Source organism: Salmo trutta, unplaced genomic scaffold (assembly GCF_901001165.1).
Source record: "Salmo trutta unplaced genomic scaffold, fSalTru1.1, whole genome shotgun sequence".
NCBI lineage: Eukaryota > Metazoa > Chordata > Actinopteri > Salmoniformes > Salmonidae > Salmo > Salmo trutta.
In genome coordinates this window covers 391,732-414,541 of record NW_021822244.1, presented here as the reverse complement: position 1 = coordinate 414,541, position 22,810 = coordinate 391,732, and the positions used below count along the sequence as shown (strand labels likewise).

The window sequence follows — 22,810 nt, the reverse complement described above, 5'->3', positions numbered from 1 at the left end:
AGTGAAATGCTTGGTAAACAACAGGTGTGAAATGCTTGGTAAACAACAGGTGTGGACTAACAGTGAAATGCTTGGTAAACAACAGGATATACACACAGGGTGAGTAACGATAACTTGGATATACACACAGGGTGAGTAACGATAACTTGGCTTCAATCAGTGTAGATGAAGGGGAAGAAACAGGTTAAAGAAGGATTTTTAAGCCTTGAGACAATTGAGACATGGATTGTGTATGTGTAACATTCAGAGGGTGAATGGGCAAGACAAAAGATTGAAGTGCCTTTGAATGGGGTATGGCAGTAGGTGTCAAGAACTGCAACGCTGCTGGGGTTTTTCACGCTCAACGGTTTCAACACCCAAAGGACATCCAGCCAACTTGACACAACTGTGGGAAGCATTGGAATCAACATGGGCCAGCATCCCTGTGGAACACTTTCGACACAGTGAGAGAGTGATAGACACACAATGCAGTGACAAGTCTGTGAAGAGTGCAGTCAGGTGTTATCAGCCTCCACTGAGCTGATCAGACAGCCATGTTCACCTCTGTCACTCAACTAGAGGGAGTGCTTTAAACAGCAGGTCTCTGTCACGCTCTCAATCCCATAACAGCTCACCTGTCCCCCCCAGCACACTGCAACCCACAGGTGGAATGTACTCATAGAAATAACAATACTAGACTGGGCATCCCCATTCAAGTCAATGTAATTCTACTTCTATGGGTGTAGCCAACTGTACAACTGATTGGGGGGGGCTCAGAAACCTCACAGCTGCTACTCCATCCCTGTCTGTCTCCACCAGGGTTTTTCAGTCAGTAGCAGCAGTAGGTAACTACAGGTAATACGTGTTGATCAGAGAGCCTTGTACAGCTTCACTATGAACCTGCAAAGCAACGGCCTGTCTGTTCAGTGGTACCTGAAGTCCAAGCCAGTGGGAAAGGTGAGGCGGCGTGTACAGGAGATTAAAAACCCATCTGTCTCCCTGGTGTCGGGCGACATTGACCTCAGCCACAACGAGAGCACCAGATTGGCCATGGACGCCTTGCTGAACCAGGGATTGGACATGTACCAGGAAGTATTGGCCGGAGAGGGCGAGGTGGACTTCCTGTCCAAGGAGGAGAAAGGTTGGTCTTTTTTTCTACTCTGTTCCTCCTCTTATCTACCTTAAACCATCAGTCTGTTCCTGACTCCTTATCTACCTTAAACCATCAGTCTGTTCCTCCTCTTATCTACCTTAAACCATCAGTCTGTTCCTCCTCTTATCTACCTTAAACCATCAGTCTGTTCCTCCTCTTATCTACCTTAAACCATCAGTCTGTTCCTCCTCTTATCTACCTTAAACCATCAGTCTGTTCCTCCTCTTATCTACCTTAAACCATCAGTCTGTTCCTCCTCTTATCTACCTTAAACCATCAGTCTGTTCCTCCTCTTATCTACCTTAAACCATCAGTCTGTTCCTCCTCTTATCTACCTTAAACCATCAGTCTGTTCCTGACTCCTTATCTACCTTAAACCATCAGTCTGTTCCTCCTCTTATCTACCTTAAACCATCAGTCTGTTCCTCCTCTTATCTACCTTAAACCATCAGTCTGTTCCTCCTCTTATCTACCTTAAACCATCAGTCTGTTCCTCCTCTTATCTACCTTAAACCATCAGTCTGTTCCTGACTCCTTATCTACCTTAAACCATCAGTCTGTTCCTCCTCTTATCTACCTTAAACCATCAGTCTGTTCCTCCTCTTATCTACCTTAAACCATCAGTCTGTTCCTGACGCCTCTTATCTACCTTAAACCATCAGTCTGTTCCTCCTCTTATCTACCATAACCCATCAGTCTGTTCCTGACTCCTCTTATCTACCTTAAACCATCAGTCTGTTCCTCCTCTTATCTACCTTAAACCATCAGTCTGTTCCTGACTCCTCTTATCTACCTTAAACCATCAGTCTGTTCCTCCTCTTATCTACCTTAAACCATCAGTCTGTTCCTGACTCCTCTTATCTACCTTAAACCATCAGTCTGTTCCTCCTCTTATCTACCTTAAACCATCAGTCTGTTCCTCCTCTTATCTACCTTAAACCATCAGTCTGTTCCTAACTCCTCTTATCTACCTTAAACCATCAGTCTGTTCCTCCTCTTATCTACCTTAAACCATCAGTCTGTTCCTAACTCCTCTTATCTACCTTAAACCATCAGTCTGTTCCTAACTCCTCTTATCTACCTTAAACCATCAGTCTGTTCCTGACTCCTCTTATCTACCTTAAACCATCAGTCTGTTCCTCCTCTTATCTACCTTAAACCATCAGTCTGTTCCTGACTCCTCTTATCTACCTTAAACCATCAGTCTGTTCCTGACTCCTTATCTACCTTAAACCATCAGTCTGTTCCTCCTCTTATCTACCTTAAACCATCAGTCTGTTCCTCCTCTTATCTACCTTAAACCATCAGTCTGTTCCTCCTCTTATCTACCTTAAACCATCAGTCTGTTCCTCCTCTTATCTACCTTAAACCATCAGTCTGTTCCTCCTCTTATCTACCTTAAACCATCAGTCTGTTCCTCCTCTTATCTACCTTAAACCATCAGTCTGTTCCTCCTCTTATCTACCTTAAACCATCAGTCTGTTCCTCCTCTTATCTACCTTAAACCATCAGTCTGTTCCTCCTCTTATCTACCTTAAACCATCAGTCTGTTCCTCCTCTTATCTACCTTAAACCATCAGTCTGTTCCTGACGCCTCTTATCTACCTTAAACCATCAGTCTGTTCCTCCTCTTATCTACCTTAAACCATCAGTCTGTTCCTGACTCCTCTTATCTACCTTAAACCATCAGTCTGTTCCTCCTCTTATCTACCTTAAACCATCAGTCTGTTCCTGAATCCTCTTATCTACCTTAAACCATCAGTCTGTTCCTCCTCTTATCTACCTTAAACCATCAGTCTGTTCCTCCTCTTATCTACCTTAAACCATCAGTCTGTTCCTCCTCTTATCTACCTTAAACCATCAGTCTGTTCCTCCTCTTATCTACCTTAAACCATCAGTCTGTTCCTGACTCCTCTTATCTACCTTAAACCATCAGTCTGTTCGTCCTCTTATCTACCTTAAACCATCAGTCTGTTCCTCCTCTTATCTACCTTAAACCATCAGTCTGTTCCTGACTCCTTATCTACCTTAAACCATCAGTCTGTTCCTCCTCTTATCTACCTTAAACCATCAGTCTGTTCCTCCTCTTATCTACCTTAAACCATCAGTTTGTTCCTGACTCCTCTTATCTACCTTAAACCATCAGTTTGTTCCTGACTCCTCTTATCTACCTTAAACCATCAGTCTGTTCCTGACTCCTCTTATCTACCTTAAACCATCAGTCTGTTCCTGACTCCTCTTATCTACCTTAAACCATCAGTCTGTTCCTGACTCCTCTTATCTACCTTAAACCATCAGTCTGTTCCTGACTCCTCTTATCTACCTTAAACCATCAGTCTGTTCCTGACTCCTCTTATCTACCTTAAACCATCAGTCTGTTCCTCCTCTTATCTACCTTAAACCATCAGTCTGTTCCTCCTCTTATCTACCTTAAACCATCAGTCTGTTCCTCCTCTTATCTACCTTAAACCATCAGTCTGTTCCTCCTCTTATCTACCTTAAACCATCAGTCTGTTCCTCCTCTTATCTACCTTAAACCATCAGTCTGTTCCTGACTCCTCTTATCTACCTTAAACCATCAGTCTGTTCCTGCCTCCTCTTATCTACCTTAAACCATCAGTCTGTTCCTGCCTCCTCTTATCTACCTTAAACCATCAGTCTGTTCCTCCTCTTATCTACCTTAAACCATCAGTCTGTTCCTCCTCTTATCTACCTTAAACCATCAGTCTGTTCCTGACTCCTTATCTACCTTAAACCATCAGTCTGTTCCTCCTCTTATCTACCTTAAACCATCAGTCTGTTCCTACCTCTTATCTACCTTAACCATCAGTTTGTTCCTAACTCCTCTTATCTACCTTAAACCATCAGTCTGTTCCTGACTCCTCTTATCTACCTTAAACCATCAGTCTGTTCCTCCTCTTATCTACCTTAAACCATCAGTCTGTTCCTGACTCCTCTTATCTACCTTAAACCATCAGTCTGTTCCTGACTCCTCTTATCTACCTTAAACCATCAGTCTGTTCCTCCTCTTATCTACCTTAAACCATCAGTCTGTTCCTCCTCTTATCTACCTTAAACCATCAGTCTGTTCCTCCTCTTATCTACCTTAAACCATCATCTGTTCCTCCTCTTATCTACCTTAAACCATCAGTCTGTTCCTCCTCTTATCTACCTTAAACCATCAGTCTGTTCCTCCTCTTATCTACCTTAAACCATCAGTCTGTTCCTCCTCTTATCTACCTTAAACCATCAGTCTGTTCCTCCTCTTATCTACCTTAAACCATCAGTCTGTTCCTGACTCCTCTTATCTACCTTAAACCATCAGTCTGTTCCTGACTCCTCTTATCTACCTTAAACCATCAGTCTGTTCCTCCTCTTATCTACCTTAAACCATCAGTCTGTTCCTGACTCCTCTTATCTACCTTAAACCATCAGTCTGTTCCTCCTCTTATCTACCTTAAACCATCAGTCTGTTCCTCCTCTTATCTACCTTAAACCATCAGTCTGTTCCTCCTCTTATCTACCTTAAACCATCAGTCTGTTCCTCCTCTTATCTACCTTAAACCATCAGTCTGTTCCTGACTCCTCTTATCTACCTTAAACCATCAGTCTGTTCCTCCTCTTATCTACCTTAAACCATCAGTCTGTTCCTCCTCTTATCTACCTTAAACCATCAGTCTGTTCCTCCTCTTATCTACCTTAAACCATCAGTCTGTTCCTCCTCTTATCTACCTTAAACCATCAGTCTGTTCCTGACTCCTTATCTACCTTAAACCATCAGTCTGTTCCTCCTCTTATCTACCTTAAACCATCAGTCTGTTCCTCCTCTTATCTACCTTAAACCATCAGTCTGTTCCTCCTCTTATCTACCTTAAACCATCAGTTTGTTCCTGACTCCTCTTATCTACCTTAAACCATCAGTCTGTTCCTGACTCCTCTTATCTACCTTAAACCATCAGTCTGTTCCTGACTCCTCTTATCTACCTTAAACCATCAGTCTGTTCCTGACTCCTCTTATCTACCTTAAACCATCAGTCTGTTCCTCCTCTTATCTACCTTAAACCATCAGTCTGTTCCTGACTCCTCTTATCTACCTTAAACCATCAGTCTGTTCCTCCTCTTATCTACCTTAAACCATCAGTCTGTTCCTCCTCTTATCTACCTTAAACCATCAGTCTGTTCCTCCTCTTATCTACCTTAAACCATCAGTCTGTTCCTGACTCCTCTTATCTACCTTAAACCATCAGTCTGTTCCTGACTCCTCTTATCTACCTTAAACCATCAGTCTGTTCCTGACGCCTCTTATCTACCTTAAACCATCAGTCTGTTCCTCCTCTTATCTACCTTAAACCATCAGTCTGTTCCTCCTCTTATCTACCTTAAACCATCAGTCTGTTCCTGACGCCTCTTATCTACCTTAAACCATCAGTCTGTTCCTGACGCCTCTTATCTACCTTAAACCATCAGTCTGTTCCTCCTCTTATCTACCTTAAACCATCAGTCTGTTCCTCCTCTTATCTACCTTAAACCATCAGTCTGTTCCTGACTCCTCTTATCTACCTTAAACCATCAGTCTGTTCCTCCTCTTATCTACCTTAAACCATCAGTCTGTTCCTCCTCTTATCTACCTTAAACCATCAGTCTGTTCCTCCTCTTATCTACCTTAAACCATCAGTCTGTTCCTCCTCTTATCTACCTTAAACCATCAGTCTGTACCTCCTCTTATCTACCTTAAACCATCAGTCTGTTCCTCCTCTTATCTACCTTAAACCATCAGTCTGTTCCTCCTCTTATCTACCTTAAACCATCAGTCTGTTCCTCCTCTTATCTACCTTAAACCATCAGTCTGTTCCTCCTCTTATCTACCTTAAACCATCAGTCTGTTCCTCCTCTTATCTACCTTAAACCATCAGTCTGTTCCTGACTCCTCTTATCTAACTTAAACCATCAGTCTGTTCCTGACTCCTCTTATCTACCTTAAACCATCAGTCTGTTCCTGCCTCCTCTTATCTACCTTAAACCATCAGTCTGTTCCTGCCTCCTCTTATCTACCTTAAACCATCAGTCTGTTTCTCCTCTTATCTACCTTAAACCATCAGTCTGTTCCTGACTCCTTATCTACCTTAAACCATCAGTCTGTTCCTCCTCTTATCTACCTTAAACCATCAGTCTGTTCCTGACTCCTCTTATCTACCTTAAACCATCAGTCTGTTCCTGACTCCTCTTATCTACCTTAAACCATCAGTCTGTTCCTGACTCCTCTTATCTACCTTAAACCATCAGTCTGTTCCTGACTCCTCTTATCTACCTTAAACCATCAGTCTGTTCCTGACTCCTCTTATCTACCTTAAACCATCAGTCTGTTCCTGACTCTTATCTACCTTAAACCATCAGTCTGTTCCTGACTCCTCTTATCTACCTTAAACCATCAGTCTGTTCCTGACTCCTCTTATCTACCTTAAACCATCAGTCTGTTCCTGACTCCTCTTATCTACCTTAAACCATCAGTCTGTTCCTGACTCCTCTTATCTACCTTAAACCATCAGTCTGTTCCTCCTCTTATCTACCTTAAACCATCAGTCTGTTCCTCCTCTTATCTACCTTAAACCATCAGTCTGTTCCTCCTCTTATCTACCTTAAACCATCAGTCTGTTCCTCCTCTTATCTACCTTAAACCATCAGTCTGTTCCTCCTCTTATCTACCTTAAACCATCAGTCTGTTCCTCCTCTTATCTACCTTAAACCATCAGTCTGTTCCTCCTCTTATCTACCTTAAACCATCAGTCTGTTCCTGATTCCTTATCTACCTTAAACCATCAGTCTGTTCCTGACTCCTTATCTACCTTAAACCATCAGTCTGTTCCTCCTCTTATCTACCTTAAACCATCAGTCTGTTCCTGATTCCTTATCTACCTTAAATCATCAGTCTGTTCCTGACTCCTCTTATCTACCTTAAACCATCAGTCTGTTCCTCCTCTTATCTACCTTAAACCATCAGTCTGTTCCTGACGCCTCTTACCTACCTTAAACCATCAGTCTGTTCCTGATTCCTTATCTACCTTAAACCATCAGTCTGTTCCTCCTCTTATCTACCTTAAACCATCAGTCTGTTCCTCCTCTTATCTACCTTAAACCATCAGTCTGTTCCTCCTCTTATCTACCTTAAACCATCAGTCTGTCCCTGACGCCTCTTACCTACCTTAAACCATCAGTCTGTTCCAGTACTGTATTTGTTGCACAACTGTAAAGGGCTTCCTCCCTGAGAAGCATTGTGTAAAAAGCACTAGACATTAAGCCAATGTATTATCACTTGTGTTTTTTGAAAGGTTATATCCTGGAGAACACTACAGACCTGAGCACCAGCAGTCTGTGTGGGACGGAGAGCGACGACCAGGCAGAGGGCTCCACCACCTCTTCCCAGACAGACACCTGTTGTCCATCCGTGTCTGAGAGCGAGCCCCCTGGCTTGGACCATGGCTGGCCAGCAGAGGACTGGAGCTACCGCCTGCAGGGTGAACCCAGTGTAGAGGTCTACTTCCAGTCTGATAGAGCAGCCAGCATGAAAGACCTGCTCAGAGAGTTCATCAGCAAGGCCACAATGGTGCTGATACAACTTTCACTGTTAACTATTTGGAGATGTCAATCTACTCTCATGATTATACCTGCATTATATTTTTGCAGCCGTTTAGAAAGTTGGATAATGATGTGATGAGAGTTTGATCAAGCAGATTCAGTACCGTCTATAATTAAGCAATAAGGCCCAAGGAGGTGTGGTATATGGCCACTATACCACAGCTAAAGGCTGTTCTTAAGCACGACGCAACGCGGAGTGCCTGGATACAGCCCGTAGCTGTGGTATATTGGCCATATACCACAAACCCCGATGTGCCTTATTGCTATTATAAACTGGTTAACCAGTAAATCTTCTCATACCCATGGTATACGGTCTGATATACCACGGCTGTCAGCCAATCAGCATTCAGGGTTCGAACCACCCAGTTTATAATACCAAGTACATAATGACAACTAATAATGTGGAAGATACCAATCACAGCAAACATGTGATATGTCTGCAGGTTCTGGCCATTGTAATGGACACATTCAGTGATGTGGAGATGTTCTGTGACATACTGGAGGCAACCAGGAAGAGGAACGTGTTCGTCTACCTGCTCCTGGACCATATCAACCTGCAGGTCTTTGTCAACATGTGTGAGATGCTACAGATCAACAGTAATCATCTCACTGTGAGTCTCTGCTTATGGTCATTTTCATCATGATATTTAGATGACACTAATGATTGTAAAAGGTGGGGAGGCAGGTAGCCTAGTGGTTAGAGCGGCAGGTAGCCTAGTGGTTAGAGCGGCAGGTAGCCTAGTGGTTAGAGCGGCAGGTAGCCTAGTGGTTAGAGCTGCAGGTAGCCTAGTGGTTAGAGCTGCAGGTAGCCTAGTGGTTAGAGCGTTGGGCCAGTAACCGAAAGGTTGCAAGATCGAATTCCCGAGCTGACAAGGTAAAAATCTGTCGTTCTGCCCCTGAACAAGGAAGTTAACCCACTGTTCCTAGGCTGTCATTGTAAATTAGAGTTTGTTCTTAACTGACTTGCCTGGTTAAATATATATATATTTTTTTTAAAGGTACACCTTTCAGACATTTCTTCATCTTTTTAACTTTACTGTAAACTAGCAATTTGATGATAGCTTTTTGTGTTTGTCATTCACTCACTGCTACATGAAATGCCACCGTATTCTGTCTGCAGAAAATGTCGGTCCGTAGTATACAAGGAGAGACGTATTGTGCAAAGTCTGGAAGGAAACTCACTGGACAGATCAAAGAGAAGTTCATGATCATTGACTGCACTTTAGTGCTGGCTGGATCATACAGGTACATTTCTGTTGTATAATTAGCTAATAGTCACATCAATGTCACAATCACAATGGTTGATGTCATTCTGAATAGGTAGATCAATGTTATGGTTGACGTCATTCTGAATAGATCAATGTTATGATGGTTGATGTCATTCTGAATAGATCAATGTTATGATGGTTGACGTCATTCTGAATAGGTAGATCAATGTTATGATGGTTGACATTCTGAATAGGTAGATTAACGTTATGATGGTTGATGTCATTCTGAATAGATCAATGTTATGATGGTTGTCATTCTGAATAGGTAAATCAATGCATTATGACTCAGTTGTTTACAATTATGATGCTTGTTTGAATTTTCAGCAATGTTTGTAGTAGTAATGTTTGTTCATTGTGCTCTATTCCTCAGTTTCACCTGGCTGTCCTGGCAGGTCCACAGAAGCCTGGCTGTACTCTTCAAGGGCAGCGCTGTCGAGCCTTTCGACCTGGAGTTTAGGAAGCTCTATGCCAGCTCCAAGCCTGTACCAGCCTTCCTCTCAGTGGCAACGGAGATCAACCTGACCAGGCCGCTTATCACCCATCAAGCAGCAGCCACCTCAACCCCACTGACAAACCTTCCTTGCCCCAGTCCTGGTACCACAACCCAGAACAGAAACTTCAACAACCAGGCTATGGTTCAACCAACCACCACAGTTGTGCCCAGATTCAACACTCAATCTACTGTTCAGCCAACTACAACCACCCAGCAGAGACACCCCAACACTCAGCCAACAGCACCACCAACCTCCCAGCAGAAACACCCCAACACTCAGCCAACCTCCCAGCAGAAACACCCCAACACTCAGCCAACCTCCCAGCAGAGACACCCCAACACTCAGCCAACAGCACCACCAACCTCCCAGCAGAGACACCCCAACACTCAGCCAACAACCTCCCAGCAGAGACACCCCAACACTCAGCCAACAACCTCCCAGCAGAGACACCCCAACACTCAGCCAACAACCTCCCAGCAGAGACACCCCAACACTCAGCCAACAACCTCCCAGCAGAGACACCCCAACACTCAGCCAACAACCTCCCAGCAGAGACACCCCAACACTCAGCCAACAACCTCCCAGCAGAGACACCCCAACACTCAGCCAACAACCTCCCAGCAGAGACACCCCAACACTCAGCCAACAACCTCCCAGCAGAGACACCCCAACACTCAGCCAACAACCTCCCAGCAGAGACACCCCAACACTCAGCCAACAACCTCCCAGCAGAGACACCCCAACACTCAGCCAACAACCTCCCAGCAGAGACACCCCAACACTCAGCCAACAACCTCCCAGCAGAGACACCCCAACACTCAGCCAACCTCCCAGCATGGACACCCCAACACTCAGCCAACCTCCCAGCAGAGACACCCCAACACTCAGCCAACCTCCCAGCAGAGACACCCCAACACTCAGCCAACCTCCCAGCAGAGACACCCCAACACTCAGCCAACCTCCCAGCAGAGACACCCCAACACTCAGCCAACCTCCCAGTGCTTGGTGAATCAGCCTTACTACACAGGTCCCCGGAGCCACAGGTTTGACTGGATCACACAGAGACACACTGCAACCAGGCCCGTCATGTTCCAGAGAACCTTCTCCAGTGATTATAGTACTGGAGACAACCTGACCTGGCGACCCTTTAACAGCAATTACCTTCTTTATGGAGGGACAACCGGATTGTTGGACAGACACCCACTTCTCAAGACTGGCCAGTGGTTTACTGTTCCTAAATAAATGAAATGGCATCATACTGAAATGACAGTACACCCTGTGAGGTCAATTATGTTGTCAACTGAAAATGGGCAAGTAAATGTGCCTGTTTTCCTTTGCTTGATGCCTGGAGAACAGGAGTAGTACTTCAATCACATCATTATCTCATAAGGATGATCATTGTCTGCCTCCAGGCTGAGCTTTGTGTTTCAGTACATGTTAATTCAATGGAGTAAAAACAACATGTCACAGACCCATCAACCCTGATAGAACCACCCTGAGTGACAGCCTAGTGATGTGTGCTACGCTTCTTAGCCAAGGGCCGGGCCTCTTAACATACCTTCTGATCCATACACTGTCGAGCCCGAGGTAATGCAGAATGGCAAATCAGTAGTTTTCTAAAATGTGTCCAACCTTTGTCACACTTTTTACAAATGGTTCTACTTTGAAATTCAATACAGCAATTATCTAATTAAACTTTACTGTAGATTGAAGTGTGACATTTACACATTATTTAATTTCATATGGCGGTCATCACATTAAATACATTCATCAAAATGTGTAGCCTAGTTAGGTCTTTACAGAGGGTAGTTTAGGTCCATCCTTCTTCAGTACTCCTGTCTGTACCAGTCTGTTCCACCACCTGTCTTCAAAGTCCTTCAGAGAGAGACCTGCCAAGCTCTCTCCATCCTGGTTGTCCTCTCTCATCCTCTCTGGAATTAGATCTTCTGACATCACCTGAAGGGCAAATCATCAATAACGATGCATGATCAATCTGGTCAGAAGTGTACCCTCTTACCTTTTCAGAACATGTGCATCGTCAATTGTAATACATCTAAAAGCAAAACCATGACATCTTGGTGCCAGCAAGCCTTTAATTTAAACATACCAGAAGACAAACTACAGGACATAATTTGATGAATAGACACCATGTGAGAACAGTAGTCTATGTACTGTGTCTCTAACCGGTCTCACCTCAGAGACTAGCTGTAGTGTGGTGTCTTTCGGTTCCAGACACCGTAGAGCCTCATCAGCCTTCTGTAGGGCTCTCTCACTGTTCTGGAGAACAAAGGATGACTGTTGGCCCTTTAATGCCCTGAGGACGAGTCTGGCAAGGCAACATAATACAGTCAAACAACCATCTTCACAAGACAAAGACTGTGCTAAACAGTGACATTTAGGATGAATGTGTAAATATGCTCTCTGCTTTAAGCCAAGGGCCAATTTCCCAGAGGTAAAGTAAGCCTTTAAACTGCACTAAGATGCACTTTCAATGGAGAATCTAAATATGTGTTCGGGAAACCAGTCCTAAAGACTGCCCAACAAGCTTGTAGCCATGGAATTCCATATAGAATCTCTGCTTGTCTCTCACTGATTATTTACCTGGCCCGGACAAAACACATGCAGGCCTTGAGCCAAACGCCGTCCCGCTCTTCCTTCAGTTGCTCCTCAGTCTGAGAGTCATCTCCCTGTTGAAGAGGACTGGAGCCTGAGGGTGTTGACAGAGACTGAAGGAGATGAAGGTAGCTGTCTGCCAGCTTCATCCAGTGCCACTGGTGGTAGGGGTGGAGAGAACACAGCTGCTGCAGACAAGTGACCTGGCCCCTGAGGTCTCCGAAGCGCTCGTGGACGTTCGCAGTCAGGTGAAGTAGACCCGTGAGGTGACAGGTGTTGGAGGCTTCATTTTTCTGGCCATGGAATGAATTTTCAAAACAACCATTTTACTACCTGGTATACTGTAACCTTGTCCACAGACAAGAGCTGGTTGGACGACAAGACTAGGTATTTTGTATTATTAATGTATAATAAAAACCATATTATGTTACAATGTATAAAGATAACTCACTCAACAGCAACGGTTCTTACAAGTGTTTCTGTGATCTCCAGGGCCTCCACTCTCTTCCCCAGGTGACAACAGCACCTTGCCATTCCCTCCATTATGTCCCGCCTAATGGCCAGGTTGCCGTCAGGGACATAGGAAAGGCAGGTAGTGTAGGCGTTTAAAGCTTCCTGGGGAAATGGATATAGTTAACAGATGAGAAAAGCATTTGGATACTAGATGGATATGATAGACAGTGTGTAACTAAATTACTCAAGGGAAGAGGGGTCAATACCTGGAAGTTTTTTCGCCTGTACGCCATATCAGCTCGAAATTTGAAGATCTTTTGCTTCTCCAAAATGTCCTCTGTGTCGATGCTCTTCCAAAACCACTGTTGAAATAGACAACATAGTTAAAAATATCCATACATTGCAATGCTACTTAACGTTGGGTAGCGAGTTAACTCACCTCTGCTTCACAGAACTTTGCATTGTAAGACGACAGTGCAACAACAGTTGGCTTCGCTCTTGATTCCTCGAACACCGAATCGTCAAAGGTGCTACCGAAAATCTCCATTTCAAACGATGACAGTGAATTCAAATTTTACCGACACTAAAAAACAAAACAAACGTCAACGTGTGCAGTGTTACAAGCTAATATGACCGTTGGGAAACAGAAGAAAATAGAATGTGTTCCGGGGTGATATGTTCCAATGACAGACGCTTTACTTTCTTCAATGAAATGCTCTATTTTCTATAAGAGAAACTCCAGTCATATTTTGAAGGTAAATATTTTATAAAGACACCAAAATACACGCCTTTTCGTCCAAATGTATTGTATTTTGTCCTCAAAACAACTATAAAATATATTTGTCTAAATCAAGCCACAGCCTCCAAAAACAGTTTGATTTCAATTAAAAAGCATTGCAAAGTCTATGGCTCAGGGGACTAAAGCTTTTTCCACTGAGTTTTCAGCTCCAAGGCTACTCTGTCTCAACATTAAAAATTACTTGGTTTACCATAATGTTTGCAAATAAACTCAATTTTCCCAAAGCACCTCGACATATCCAGAAACCAAACATACTTCTCATAGATAACTTAATAAATACAGTAGGAGAAAGGAGACTGACTGACATTATCCATTATAGCTGTAGCTAGCAGAATAGTATATTAAAAGACAGGTTAAAAGATTGTGCGCACAATCTAATAGGAAAACTGTTAAGCATGTATTAAAGTTCCGTATTCAACTGTTGGGTATTAGTACTAAACAAGCACCTTTCTAAATATTGAGAAATAGCAAAGAGGACAGACCGGTAAGAATTATTGTACTAGGATAAAAACAGTCATGTACTATGGTCACAATGTCACGTCTACTGTACAACAAAAAAGAGTAACGTGGATACATTGAGAGTTGCCAACTGAAGGCAAAGAGCCACCGGGCAAAAAATATATTTTTACACATTAACAGTAAAACGCCATACAAGCTATTAGTTGAAGTTGAGAGACAGGATTAATCATAAATAAAAAGATTATAAAACCATTAAAAACTTTTCTAATACAAGCACATAATGCTGTCTCATCTGCAGTCAGCTGATTATTTCATGCACTATATGGATCTCAAAATTCAAATGCATCTTCTACCTTAACTATGGTACAAATAACTGTTCCTGCATGAAAACGTTAACGATTTCACAGCATAACATGCAGCCCAATTTGAAATGTTTATGATGAGCATGGAACCCAGTGACCAGAGCATATAGGACATGGCTTACAGGTAAGAAACAAATGTCTTGGTTCTACTAATGTTCACATGTCAAAACCTGTCATTTAAATGACAGTTGGGGAGAGCATAGTCTGCAAACATTTTCAAAATAAACGCAAAACAATACAAACATGCATCTGAACATACATTAGAAAAACACTTGTTCAAAAACAGCCCTGTATCAAGTCCTCCAACACTAGTCTTCATACATACAAGTACTGCAGTCTTAAAAACAATAAACGTTATACATAATTCAAACTCACGATACACGTTTCCAAGTCACCAGAGTTTCACATGATTGAAAAAGGGACCCACATTGTGCCAGTTGGTTGTGCTGGAAGCAGTAGGCCACATACAGTCCATTGATTTTCATTTGTGTCATATCAACACCCAACTTTAGAATTGATCCACAAGGAGGGGCAAGTCAATAAGGTGCATCCTCTTGAAAATATAATCATTTCAGAGGAGGACAATACAAGGCAAAATACTTAGTTTTACAGCGTTCAAAAGGAGCTCATATAGAAAGAGATTTGGTCTCTTAAAGCCATTAAAGGGTAAAAGGGATATAAGGTGCCTAATCAAAGTTGTTTTCCGCCACAAGAACATGTTAAAGAGATTCTCCGGTACTTTTGTATACATTTTAGCAAGTAGTTCTGAAAGTAGCATTCAGCTAAATTGTGTACTACCTCACATCACTGGCATAGAACACAGAGACCTTGCGGGGGGGTCTGAACACTGACACATCCAGTCCAAAGCAGGAGGTTTAAAAAAATACTTGGTAGTCGCAAAAGTTCCGGAGCATGTCTTTAATACAGTAGTGGGCAAAGTGCACAATTATAAGTGCTACACTGTCAGTTTCCTTCAGAGACACCACAGTATACAGTCCCAGTCAAAAGTTTGGCCACACCCACTCATTCAAGGGTTTTTCTTTATTTTTACTATTTTCTACATTGTAGAATAATAGTGAAGACAAAACTATGAAATAACACATATGGAATCATGTAGTAACCAACAACAACAAAAAAGTGTTAAACAAATCAAATTATATGTTATGTTTGAGATTCTTCAAAGTAGCCACCTTTTGCCTTGACAGCTTTGCACTCTTGGTAGTCTCTCAACCAGCTTCATGAGGAATGCTTTTCCAACAGTCTTGAAGTAGTTCCCACATATGCTGAGCACTTGTAGGCTGCTTTTCCTTCACTCTGCAGTCGAACTCATCCCAAACCATCTCAATTGGGTTGAGGTCGGGTGATTGTGGAGGCCAGATCATCTGATGCAGCACTCCATCAGTCTCCTTCTCGGTCAAATAGCCCTTACACAGCCTGGAGGTGTGTTGGGTCATTGTCCTGTAGAAAAACAAATGATAGTCCCACTAAGAACAAACCAGATGGGATGGCGTATCGCTGCAGAATGCTGTGGTAGCCAGGCTAGTTAAGTGTGCCTTGAATTCTAAATAAATCACAGACAGTGTCACTAGCTAAGCACCCCCACACCTCCTCCTCCATGCTTCACGGTGGGAACTACACATGCAGAGATCATCCATTCACCTACTCTGCATCTCACAAAGACACGGCGGTTGGAACCAAACATCTCAAATTTGGTCTACACACCAAAGGACAGATTTCCACCAGTCTAATGTCCATTGCTTGTGCCAGGAAACACGAGCAAGTCTCTTTTTCTTATTGGTGTCCTTTAGTAATGGTTTCTTTGCAGCAATTCGACCACAAAGGCCTCATTCACGCAGTCTCCTCTGAACAGTTGATGTTGAGATGCGTCTGTTACTTGAACTCGGTGAAACATTTATTTGGGCTGCAATCTGAGGTGCAGTTAACTCAAATAAACTTATCCTCTGCACCAGAGGTAACTCTGGGTCTTCCTTTCCTGTGGCGGTCCTCATGAGAGCCAGTAATGGACTGTCACTTCTGTTTGCTTATTTGAGCTGTTGTTGACATAATATGGACTTGGTATTTTCTTCTGTATACCACCCCTACCTTGTCACAACACAACTGATTGGCTCAAACGCATTAAGGAAATAAATTCCACAAATTACTTTTTAACAAGGCACACCTGTTAATTGAAATGCATTCCAGGTGACTACCTCATGAAGCTGGTTGAGAGAATGCCAAGAGTGTGCAAAGCAGTCATCAAGGCAAATATTTTTATTTTAGATTCTTCAAAATAGAACACTTTTTTGGATACTACATGATTCCATGTGTTATTTCATAGTTTTGATGTCTTCACTATTATTCTACAATGTAAAAAATAGTCAAAATAAAGAAAAACCCTGGAATGAGTAGGTGTCCAAACTTCTGACTGCTACTGTACATACTGGGCCTTCAGGCCCATGTTCATAAAGCATCTTAGAGTACATATGTAATCTTTTACATTGTACAAAAGTACAGACTCAGAGCTTCGTAATGGTATATTATACACTACAGTTGGAGAAAGCTATGTAGCTTTAAAAACTGCTATTCTTGTATAACCAGTTTTGAGAAAAAGCCTTAAGGTTTTTTTTCCACACTTGCCAGAGAGCTCGAATTTGTTCACACCCTCTTAAGCCTTAGCCCCACCCATCTCTTTAAGGATTCACACGAGCTCATGGGTCGGTCTATGGACTCATTAGAATCTAAAAGGCTAAACTGATCCTAGATCAGCACTCCTACTCTCGAGTCCCTTGGTTTCTAAGTCTTTCATAGTACAGGAGTCCACATTCAATAGTTAACTTTGGCACCGCAGTTCCTCCAATCAATTTCAATGGGAACCCATAATATAATCTGATTTCACGTGATTCATTGCATGAATGTACTTACAGTACTTTGTAATCTCTATAATAATAGGGATATATACACGAGAGACATTAGCCATTAAAAAAAGGACCTCTTAATTGCACATAAATAACTGTGCCGAATACTGTAGATTAACAAATGTCAATTTTCCATGAATTATCATCATATCAAATATTATCAATTGAATTTCAGCATTTTAATGTCTGACCAATTAATATAAAATTAGGTATTTAAAGTACTGGTTGTAATTCTTGACTAGATTGACTAATGGCGCCACACTAGCACTGTAAAAAGGTGCACATATTGTTTGTGTTTGTATTGGTGGAATATTATCGCTCAGTCTTGCATTCAGACAGTACCCTTTAAAACACGTAAGAGAAAGCGAAATGTGTTTGTGCTGTTTGACTAAATCCAACGTTGTGTTCATTTGGGCACACCATACCAACATGTTTTGCAACAGAAAGCAAAAATGGCATTTCTACTTAAACAATTCCATGTAGTCCCTCCCTGTTTCAGTCCATTTGGTGCCTAACGAACACAGCCCAGCTGTCCTTCACTACTCTGACTGAGTTTTTCTGGCACCCTGAGAGGGCTCCCAAGAATCACTTTCATCAGTGTCGTCATCCTCCTCCTCCTCCTCATCTTCCTCACCCACCACGGTGTCATCCTGCTCTTCAGGTGCCATCTCATTCTCACCCAGCAACGCTTCCTCTTCCTGCTGGTCCACGTTTACCTCAGCATCCCCAAACGGATCAGCACCCATATCTTCCCTCTTGTGTATCTCAGCGAACCACTCTCTCACCTGCTCGTATCCCATACTAGACTTGGTCACAAGCTCATCCAGGTCCTGTTCATTCAACAACTTGTGCTTCAGGTAATACTCCTTCAGAATGTCTTTCCCAGACTTCAACTTGATGATGGGCAGTGGTGGTGACTTCTCCGTGCTGGTTGACCTCTTGGCCTTCCTGCTCCGAGACCTCCCCCAGCCTCGGTTACGTATCCTCCTCTTCCTGTTTTTGTTGCCGTTCAGTCCCTCTACATTGCCGCTCTGGTAGTGGAAGAACCACTTGAGGTTGCCGTTCTTGAAGGAGTACCGGGTATCTCCGAACCAGTTGACAACGTAGACCCTGGGCAGCCCACTCTCCTCTGCCAGCTTGTCATATTCCTCTGTGGAGGGCCACTGGGTACGGACAAAGGCACTCTTCAGGACGTGGAGCTGCTCAGGGGTTTTCTTTCCAATGTTCTTGTCCCCCCTGTTTGGCCGCCGGCCACCCGGAGGGGTCTGGGATCCTTTTCTAGACGAGGTGGCCTCGCTCTCCATCCGCTCTGCTTTCAGCTCAGGTGACTCTGCCTCCACTACCTTCCTCTTCTCTGTGAACCAGGCGTCGATCTCTCTCCGGGTCAGCTTGGTCTCCGTCCTCAGCCGGGTCAGTTCGTCGTCAGACGGAGTGCTTCCCTTCTGGTAACTCTCCTCAAGAACCACCAGCTGCTCTGGTGTCTTCTCCTTGAACTTCTGCAATGTGAAGTCTGGGAAGGAGTTCCAGGTCTTGGGGCGTGGCTCTTTCTCTTTGACGGATGGTGTGGGCGGTGGAGACTGAGGGGTCTCATCGCTGGAGTCAATGACGATGGTGGTGCCGCTGCTGTGACCCCTGGGACTCTGGCTGTCATGGAACACGATGACGTTGCTGTTCTTGGAGTTGCGCTGGTTGTAGCGCGTGTCGCTGAACCACTTCTTGATCTCCCCTTTTGTGAGGCCGGTCAGCGTCATGAGCCTGGCGATCTCCACGTCGCTGGCGAAGTGGTTCTTCAGGTAGCTGGCTTTCAGCTCCGCCAGCTGTTCCTTGGACTTCTTGGGCCGCATTCCAAAGTGGTCGGCGCTGAGGGCCGAGTTCTCCTGTGGGGTCAGGGAGGGAGGCTGGACAGTGGTGGCTCTCTTCATCTCACTGACCGCTGGGCTGGTCTGGTGGGAGGACATCTTGGGGACCTGGCTGTGGCTTGGCATCCCTGCTACTGTCAAGGTGATGGGTGTGGTCACAGGCGTGCCAACCTGTTCAGAGTTTACAAAAGTTTCACTCACTCCACAATATTACAACAACTGACAAGACATATTGAGTTGAGAAACTATAAAACAGAAAATATTACATTACATCATCCACAATGTCATCAATAAGTACCAACCTGTGTAAAAACCAGGCCTGGCTGCCCTACTATCTGACAGGTCTGGAGGATAGACTGCAGGCCGTTGGTCGCAGCAGAGAGCTGGTGGGCCGGGATAACAGTGATGGTCTGAGGCACCGTGTGCACAGTCCCGTTGAACTGCTTTCTCCTAGCCTCCTCCACCTCAAATCAAAGTTTATTTGTCATATGCACAGGATAGACGCAGTGTAAATGGAACAATGAAATGCATACTTGCAAGCGCCCCCTTCAACAGAGCGACAACAATTAAAACATATATATTCAATGAGTGAAAATATGTTTAAAAAAAGCACAATTAAAAACACTATGTCCCCCAAAAAATGTAACTCTGGTATAAGACAAACATGAATCTAACAGAAAAAGCACCTCCTCAGGTGTCCAGCTGACCCCGTGCTTCAGACGCTGGGCAGAGAACCAGATCTTTATCTGTTCCTCACTGAATTTGGTCTGAGCCGACAGACCCATGATCTCTGATACTGAAGGGTAGGGGAACTTCTTGTAGGTGTTGACCAGGACTGTGTTGGTATCCATGGATTGGTTGTATGAGGGGATACTGCTGACGGGGATGAGGAGCTGGGCTTGGGCGCTCTGTGGGGAGGGAGGGAGAAAGAGAATGCAAGAGAGAGGGTAGAGAGCAAGAGCAGAGAGAGAGGTTTTAGTCACTTATTTATCAGTAACATTACATAGTATCAACAGCAGTGAAAGGTGATTTGTTTTATACAATTTACAACTTTAAAGAATTTGAAAATATGATGACCTGCTGGGCCTGCAGAGCTGAGAGGACCTGGGCCAGACCAGGGGGGAGCTGGAGTCCAGACATATTGGCGCTGAGGACAGAAGATTTCTTCTGCTCTGATGACATCGTATTGGGAATGTTCAGGAGAACACTGTGTTTCATGGACTCAGTGTAATGTGGGCTCATCTTCTCTACAGGAGTGAGGGAACCCAGCCCCAGAGGTGCTTCGATAGGCTCCTGCTCCCCTTCACTCTCTCCCATCCCGTCGCTCTCCTCGGCTGCTTTCAGAGACACGGCGATCCTCTTCGGTTCCCATTTACCCCTCATTTTCATGATGGGGGTTTTGCTGAGTGAGATGCCAGCTGAGGCGGGGTCATCGCTCTCTTCCGTCTCATGCTGTGTGTAACCCCCATCGGAGAGAAGGTCACTGAGCGTCTGCTCCAGGGTTGGTTGGTTTCTGCGTTTCACTGCTGTGCAGGTGGCACCGTCCTCTCCGCTGGAATGACTGATGTCGTGCTCTGAAAAGGAAATTGCCCAGCTATGTTAGTTTAACTACATCAGAGAACAAGGGTCATTTTCAGGAGTAAAGCACACCATTGCAAAACGTTTTGAAACAGCAGGTCAATATGGGCATTTCATATAGGTTTCAAAAGCTTTTCTCCTGTTTAGTGCCTACAGAACAAAAATAACACTTTATTTGTCACATGCGTGGTAAACAGGTGTGGACTGCTTACTTACGGGCCGTTCCCAACAATGCAGAGAGAAAGATAAGAGAAAAGGAAAAATAATAACACAAGGAATATATCCACTGAGTAAAGATAACTAGGCTATATACAAGGGTTACCAGCACCGAGTCCATGTGCAGGGGTACGATGTAATTGAGGCAGATATGTACATTTAGGTAGGGACAAAGTGACTAGGCAACAAGATAGATAATAAACAGTAGCAGCAGTATATGTGATGAGTTGAGAGTGCAAAAAGGGTCAATGCAGATAGTTAGTCCTGGTAGCTATTGGTTAACAGTTTTTTTGCTTCGGGCGTATAAGCTGTTCATGGACCTGTTGGTTTCAGACTTGCCGTGTGGAAGCAGAAAGAACAGTCTATGACTTGGGTGGCTGGAGTCTGACAGTTTTTAGGGCTTTCCTCTGACACCGCCTGGTATAAAGGTCCTGGACGGCATGAGCTCGGCCCCAATGATGTAACGGAACGTATGCACTACCCTCTGTAGCGCCGTGCGGTTGGATGCCAAGCAGTTGTCATACCAAGCGGTGATGCAGCCAGTCAAGATCCAGACAGGTGATTAACATTAAGAAACAGATGTGAGCAACATGTTGAAGATGAATAAAACCCTTCCCCACCTGTCTCTGGGTCAGTGGAGACCACAGCGGTGTCTGTAAGTCCCTCTGCAGCGCTCTCAGCTCCATCCTCCCCCACCTGCATGTCTGCATCCTGCTCCTCCATCACGTTAGAAGAAGGCAGGACCATGCAAGGTGTTGTTGACTTCCTCCTGCTTGCCATGGTGTAGGTAGGCTATCCTCCAAGATAACTTTGTTTAAAGGAATGTGTCTGGAATGGATTTGACCTTCCGCTAGTGATGGTTTGACTCACATACTAAAACCTCCAATATTTTCATCTGTGGACTGAAATAAAAAAATATGTATTTGACAGGTTCCATCCAATATAGCTTCACTTGAACAGCTACAATCTGTATGGATTACTGCATAATGGTAATAGCACGTTCGTTGTACAGTAATTACAGTGAAGTTGAAACGTGTCCTAACTATATCTACCACCTTTCGCATGTGAAACCCATTACAATGATTATTTCTGCACATCAGTGCAACTTGTTTGTAGCTACTGTCTAGTTTGTAGCAGCTGGTCATTTACAATACGTTTGGATCCAATTGCTCTTAATGCCATTTGTTTATGTAGAAAAAACTATTGCTATCCAGTGTGACTATAGCAAATTCATAATCTTTTTTAGATTGCTAGCTATCCAGATCTAGCTAACTAACCTAGCTTCCATTTCTGCATCTAGCCAGCCAGTTTACACCTGGGATAGACATTGCGGCTGGAAGCCAAATACTGCAGCTAGCTAGCCACCACAGTAGGCAGTACAGCAGCTGAGTTTGCGTTTACTTACCAGGACAAGAGGTGGCTTCTGCGCAGGCTCTCCTGCCCCCCGCAATTTGTCTTAGGTTCTCTTCTAATGTTAGCTAGCCTACCTCTAGTTCAGCCCGAGCTCTCTGCCGGACTGCAGTAGTTTTGCTCGGAGGCAGGCGAGTCCAGTTCACCGCTGTCTGCAGATGAAAACATGGAACATTTTCGCTGCAACAGTTCTTTTCCCGACTGATATCCCTTTACAGACGTATTCAAAAAGGCATTTAGCCACTACATTAGTCACTTCAAGCAAGCAATTTGTCCATCAAATTATATCACACTGTTTTTTTAATGGCAGTTAATGATTAAGCGGCGTCATCACGTTAATGCGATACGTCTTGACGTCATTCATAGGCGACATCTGTCACGCACGCATGGAGAAATGTTGCTTCAAATAAAATGTCTATCAACCAATACAAGCATTTAAAAAGTGACGGTCCTGACGGTGTATGCATACAGTATTTATCGTTACCGTCTGACGACAAAAAAAACATCACCTGAGGCTGCACCATGCTCAGTTTGTATTCCGCTATAAACAAGTTACTGGTAATAGATATTTTTCAACCAAATTAACACATCAATGTCGTCTTGCCTTTATGGTATAACA

General features: G+C 43.8%; 3 protein-coding genes across 4 annotated transcripts; 1 reads left to right on the top strand and 2 right to left on the bottom strand.

The window, feature by feature from the left end:
* Positions 1–873: 873 nt before the first annotated feature.
* On the top strand, positions 874–11,239 carry LOC115181400 (protein FAM83A-like). The gene is made up of 5 exons (XM_029743331.1): positions 874–1,120; positions 7,459–7,733; positions 8,209–8,376; positions 8,886–9,010; positions 9,404–11,239. The coding sequence occupies exons 1-5, from the start codon at positions 874–876 to the stop codon at positions 10,767–10,769; spliced, it is 2,181 nt and encodes a 726-aa protein (XP_029599191.1). The 3' UTR covers positions 10,770–11,239.
* LOC115181370 (uncharacterized protein C8orf76-like) lies at positions 11,210–13,240 on the bottom strand. Its single transcript, XM_029743273.1, has 6 exons — positions 13,033–13,240; positions 12,860–12,955; positions 12,612–12,755; positions 12,129–12,433; positions 11,721–11,853; positions 11,210–11,483 (listed from the first exon to the last, which is right to left on the bottom strand). The coding sequence occupies exons 1-6, from the start codon at positions 13,138–13,140 to the stop codon at positions 11,316–11,318; spliced, it is 954 nt and encodes a 317-aa protein (XP_029599133.1). The 5' UTR covers positions 13,141–13,240; the 3' UTR covers positions 11,210–11,315.
* A 3,592-nt stretch (positions 13,241–16,832) lies between these two features.
* LOC115181406 (zinc fingers and homeoboxes protein 1-like) lies at positions 16,833–22,771 on the bottom strand. Of its 2 annotated transcripts, none has more exons than XM_029743341.1 (6): positions 22,187–22,771; positions 21,402–21,683; positions 20,065–20,561; positions 19,674–19,895; positions 19,290–19,451; positions 16,833–19,158 (listed from the first exon to the last, which is right to left on the bottom strand). In XM_029743341.1, exons 2-6 carry the CDS (start codon positions 21,559–21,561, stop codon positions 17,668–17,670), a joined length of 2,532 nt encoding a protein of 843 aa, XP_029599201.1. In that variant the 5' UTR covers positions 21,562–21,683; positions 22,187–22,771; the 3' UTR covers positions 16,833–17,667. The 2 variants fall into 2 exon arrangements, with proteins under 2 accessions (XP_029599201.1, XP_029599202.1); XM_029743342.1 differs by having other exon boundaries at positions 22,269–22,771.
* Between the last annotated feature and the right edge of the window lie 39 nt (positions 22,772–22,810).